This window comes from Antrostomus carolinensis, unplaced genomic scaffold, assembly GCF_000700745.2.
Source record: "Antrostomus carolinensis isolate BGI_N321 unplaced genomic scaffold, ASM70074v2 scaffold27373, whole genome shotgun sequence".
In the NCBI taxonomy this organism is placed as follows: Eukaryota; Metazoa; Chordata; class Aves; order Caprimulgiformes; family Caprimulgidae; genus Antrostomus; species Antrostomus carolinensis.
This window is the reverse complement of record NW_010307845.1, coordinates 39,161-43,999: the sequence shown is the minus strand read 5'-3', so window position 1 is coordinate 43,999 and position 4,839 is coordinate 39,161. Positions and strand designations below refer to the sequence as shown.

At 48.0% G+C, this 4,839-nt stretch overlaps 1 protein-coding gene across 1 annotated transcript in view; it reads left to right on the top strand.

Annotated features, from left to right (window-relative positions):
- The first annotated feature begins 3,285 nt into the window (after positions 1-3,285).
- Positions 3,286-4,839, top strand: part of PDE9A (phosphodiesterase 9A) — a 27,988-nt gene continuing 26,434 nt past the window's right edge. Inside the window, exons 1-3 of the mRNA XM_010165595.2 lie at positions 3,286-3,314; positions 3,554-3,631; positions 4,456-4,526. Of these exons, the coding sequence (XP_010163897.1) occupies positions 4,505-4,526 (22 nt within the window). The 5' untranslated portion in view covers positions 3,286-3,314; positions 3,554-3,631; positions 4,456-4,504. The remainder of the gene's footprint in view (positions 3,315-3,553; positions 3,632-4,455; positions 4,527-4,839) is intronic.

The following is a 4,839-nucleotide window of genomic DNA, read 5'->3' as shown; positions in this document are numbered from 1 at the left end:
TTTTTCCCTTGAATGATTAAATTCCCAAGATCTTGTGCAGATTGCTATTGGTAAAATGACAGAAGCTTGTCACCGTGTCTAAATCTTCTTATTCAGGGATCTCTCTCTTCTCCTTTTGGAGGCATAGTCACACTCACACCTCAGGCAAGAGGGAAAAGGCAGAGACTGTGAGAGAAAAAAAACCTCTCCTGCCTGCTGCTCCTTACACGCATCCCACACGGATGCGTGCAGTGGGATGAGGGCAGCTGCTCAACTACTTGAAGATTACTCACATGAGCAGGGACTTGCATGTGGTAAGCCCAAATTAACCTGAGCTATCAAGTGAATTTGGTGCTCAGTATGACACGATTCATAGACGTGGGCTTGGGCTCAAAGCACACCCCTTCCTCAGGCTTTTGTCCCCCTGGCTGTGTGTTTTTTAAATTCCTCTGACTGGCCAGATCCATACACATAGGAGCTCAAGCCAGAGGTACAGTCACACGTGAGAAAGGGACTGGCAGGGAAAGACAGGGGGAAACCAACCCACCCCCGCAGCCCCATGCACGCCCCGCCTGCACCTCACTGAGGCTGGCAGGATGGCAAGGGGAGCCGGGGAGGGTTTTTTTTCCTGGCCGTGATCGCAGCGTGTAAGACAGGAGAGGAAGAGTCAGTGCCAAGCAGGGCGTTGTGAAGCAGAGTGCATGCCAGCGGGTTATAAACCATCTGTGTCAGTGTACGCGTAACCTGAGCTGCCCCAGCCTGTACCTAGTCCCCGTCTGGCAGGGAAGGTGCGCACTCGCTGCCAGCTCTCCCATCCGGATGCTCTGGGAGCCGCGGGAGAAAGTGCTGCTGCCATATTCCCCTGCACCCGCTTTCTGCCCAGACTTTCCTGACACGGGGCCGCTGGGGAGGAGGGAAAAATGGCTCCTTGCCCTGTAGCGCCCTGGCCAAGCTCCCCGCTGAGCTCAGCAGGGTCCAGCAGGTGAGGAGCCCGAGTCCCTGTGCCCACAGAGAGTGTGGGAATGAGCCATGGGAAGCCTGGGGAGGCCTGAGCTGGCCTGTCCCCTGCCTGGCATTACGCTATTGCCGCACCTTCTGGAGGGGGTTTTTCCAGTTTTCATTTGTCAGCTCTAAAACATCCTGCGTATTATGCAAAAACCTGACTTGCCGAACACCCGCACTTGCAAACATCGCGCATTCACGGTGCCAGTCGGGGGTGAGCTGAGAAGAGGGTTGCTGTTGGCTTTTGGGTTACTGCGGGCAGGAGCTGGCGACCCTTGGCAAGGTGCACGGATTGCATCTGCCCATGCTACATACAGTAGGATTTCCTTTTCCCAGAGGGTATTGCAGCAAAACAAATTAAGCAACTGAATAAAAAGGTAGCTGCGTGCACCTGCCCAGAGGTATAAAAAAAAGACAACAGAAGGTAATGAAGGGAGTAAAAGGACACCCAGCCTTCCTGTTTTATGGAGTGCGCAAGCAAGATTAAATTATGTTGGTGTGATGTCTCATTTTCTTCAGAATCAGGGGTTAGCAGAGGTCTTCCCCTCGGAAAGGAACAGGGCAAAGAAATGGATCTTTGTCTCTTTAAGATGAGACGAACTGCCACTCTTAGTCATATATCTTTACTGCACCCTAGGGTTATAAAAACATACATCTTCGTTTTGAAAGTCTTTTATTACATCCATAAACATCAGATTGCAGCTGACTGTTCCCTGGATGAGAATGTCCTAATACTCCAAGTGAGTTTTGACAGGGGGAGGGAGTGAAAGTAAGACTGGTTGGTTTTTGTTGGTTTTTTTTTTTACTGGAACGGTGTTTATAGGGAACTTGTCAGGCTCTGGCATGCTACAGCCACTGTCAGAGAGCTGAGCAGCACTGAAGTGAGAGGACACGGGTTTCTCTGCTTATTCTCACTGTTGGACTCGGGTACCATCCCAGGTGCTGCATACGGTAAGCTTTCCTCCTGTCTTAAATAGGACGCAGGGTTTGCTTTGTTTCAGCACTTGGGTTTGAAATGTTTTTTTGTGAGAAAACTGAAAAATGTGTCTCTGTGAAAAGAACTAATTTCTTCATTGGCTCTGCTAGCCACTCCGCTGGGAGTAGAATTGCAGGGGGTGGGGGGGGAAGAGAGAGAGAATTAGATCTGAGATTTTCAGAGCAGAGTGCTTGCTCCAGTTTAGAGACATGGGGGTAACAGCCAAATTGTTTTGACCAGAGAAGTGAATGCTCTTGATAAGTATTTCTGACATGTCTAATACCTGAGGAATTGCAAATCCTTTCAACAGGTACAAGAGCTATTATTTAGAAATACTTTGTAAATGCCGGGCTGTATTTCTGTCTTACGTGCTTTGCCTGGATGATTACACTCACAAGGCACCATGCTCCCTTGAGCAAGTGCAAGACAATTCCCTTCGGGGTATTTCCACATGGGGTATAAATGGGAGTTCTGTAATCTGCAGTTTGTATGTAAGAGCATGTAATGTTTCTGCTCCTTGAGCCTGAGAAGCCAAGAGTACATCCACAGCGCAAGCATGAGGACAACTGCAGCACAGTGCAGTTTAAATTAGCTGGTGGGGAAAAGTGGGAGCAATCTTGAAACAGCAGTTCACAGCTCAGCAAAGGTGATTCATGCTTCTCTGTCTGTGTGAATACAGACTGAAAGACAGGGAAACATTGCTATCGTCCTTCTTCCTTCCTTCCTTCCTAAAGTGTACTGTCCCTCAAAATCTAGGGTCTTGTTTTAAGGACTTATTTGCTTTTCCCCGCATTAGTTAGTGATTGCAATCCTGTGATGGGAAGGGGCATCCCGGGACGGGGCTGGGGCTTTACCAGACTGACTTTCCTGAGTCGGCTGAAGCACCTGAGTGCTGGAGGTGGCAGTGGGAGACAGGAAGCTACTGGCATGACTGCTCCCAGTGCAGACAGCAGCTCAGGCAACAATGGAATTCCCGCAGCTTATGTTCTCAGGGGAAAAGGGGCTGGGAAACTTGTGTCTGGCTGTGTCCATCCCACAAACCAGGAAGGCCGGACCTCATTCTTCAAGGACAGTCACTTTGGCATCTCATGTTTCCCTGAAGTGTATGCATAGCAGTATAATCCTTATGAATTTGCACAAAAAAATTGGTCTCCAGAATAATGTCCCAGTGTAAATCTGAAAGGCAAGCTGGGTTTTCTTGTGTTCATAAGCTGTTACATTGTTCATGGGCACTCTGGCACAGTGTGCTGATGGTGTAGAGGCAGTCCTTGTCAGCCAGACCTTTAAAAAACAGACCATGATTCTGAGTGTCCCACCCAAGAAACGCAAAAGGGTCTCCTTTCCAGAGAGTGCTGCCTTAAAACAAGCCACCTCTCGGAGACCCAGCACTCCCAAAAAACACTTCTGAGAAACCTTGACTGTAATCTGCAGGCAGAGGAAAGCAGGTGAGACAAGGAGTCGTTCTCAAACGCTGTCATTGTTCAAAGGACCAGAATGACTTTTTGGCTAAATGCCTCACCGTCAGGGCTGGAAGTTTGGGGATGCCACTTTGCAGGGGGGTTGAGGATGTCTTCTTTCCTCTGTCATTTTCTGTTATGTCTCCCTTCTGTTTCTTTCAGAGAAAGAAGAATTGTTCCAGAATTTACTGGGACAGATTGCCGAGCAGTTCTCGAGGTAAGAAGCTGAACATCATTATTAATTTAAAATGTGATTTCTTTTATCAGCCTGAAGTAAAATTTTCACAGGAGGCAGAGGGGCGTTTAAGATCTCTTTCAAATCCCACTCCTCCTGCCAAATTTAGGCCTGGTACACATGTTATTTACTGCTGACAACAATACAGTAGCTTAAACCAAAAGCAATTTTGGTGATTAACTTTGATCTAAAAAGGAGATCGAGTGGTAAATATAAATGTTCTTATTGTGCTCCTGCCCTCTTAGGAAGCAAAATAAATGCTTCTTAGTTGAACATTCAAATCATCTGATTTGTTTCACTTTCCCCTTTATTACCCAAACATGTCTCTCCTCCAAGAGGATTTCTCAACATCTGTACAGCTGCTTAGTTTTTTCCAGCTGGTTTCAGTAAGACAGATCAATCCCATCACAGCTCAGCAAATCATCAGCATAACTCAAAAGGAGGAGGGCTTTAGAGTGTGCAGACACCAAGATGCTGCTCTTAGGCAAAGCACTATCAATTTAACTTTGCTTCCCTGGGGGGGTACAATAACAAGTCACTGCCGAGGGTGGGGGTAATGAAGTGTTGCAGAGCCACAGTACATTCCCAGGGCCATAACAAAATCATTTGTTGTTAATTTTTCTGAAAATTAAACCTGGGTGTATTTTCTGCCCAAATTTTAGCATTTACATGGAAAAATGTCTTTTCCTCACAGCAACCACAATCGGACAGATCAAAATATAGCTACTTCTAGCAAAAGTCCTTTGTACGTAGGGTGGGTGAGGCACTGAATGTATAACATTAATACATGAGGGTTTTCTTTTCAGGGTTTTTAAAATCAATGAACTGAAAACAGAAGTAGCTAATCACTTGGCAATGCTGGAGAAAAAGGTTGAATGTGAGTGTCCCTTTCTTCCTATCGCAGTGGGAACAGGTATCTCAGAAACCCTCCGCCTTGCTGTGCTGACTGTCCCCCGCTCTGTCCTGCTCCCCACAGCCCCTCTGCTTTCTCCAATCACTTGTGATTTGCCCAGCCTTGAGCCCAAAAAGCCACAGGCCAGCCCGGGGTCAGGTGTGGGGATGGTGGGAGCCCATGGTGGCACCCACCAGTGAGGTGAGGCCAGGGCAGGCATCCGGAGCACCTCCCAGCCGCCCCTGTGAGAGGCTGTCGAGCCCTCCACCGAGCTCTGGGCCTAGGGCCACATCCTCCT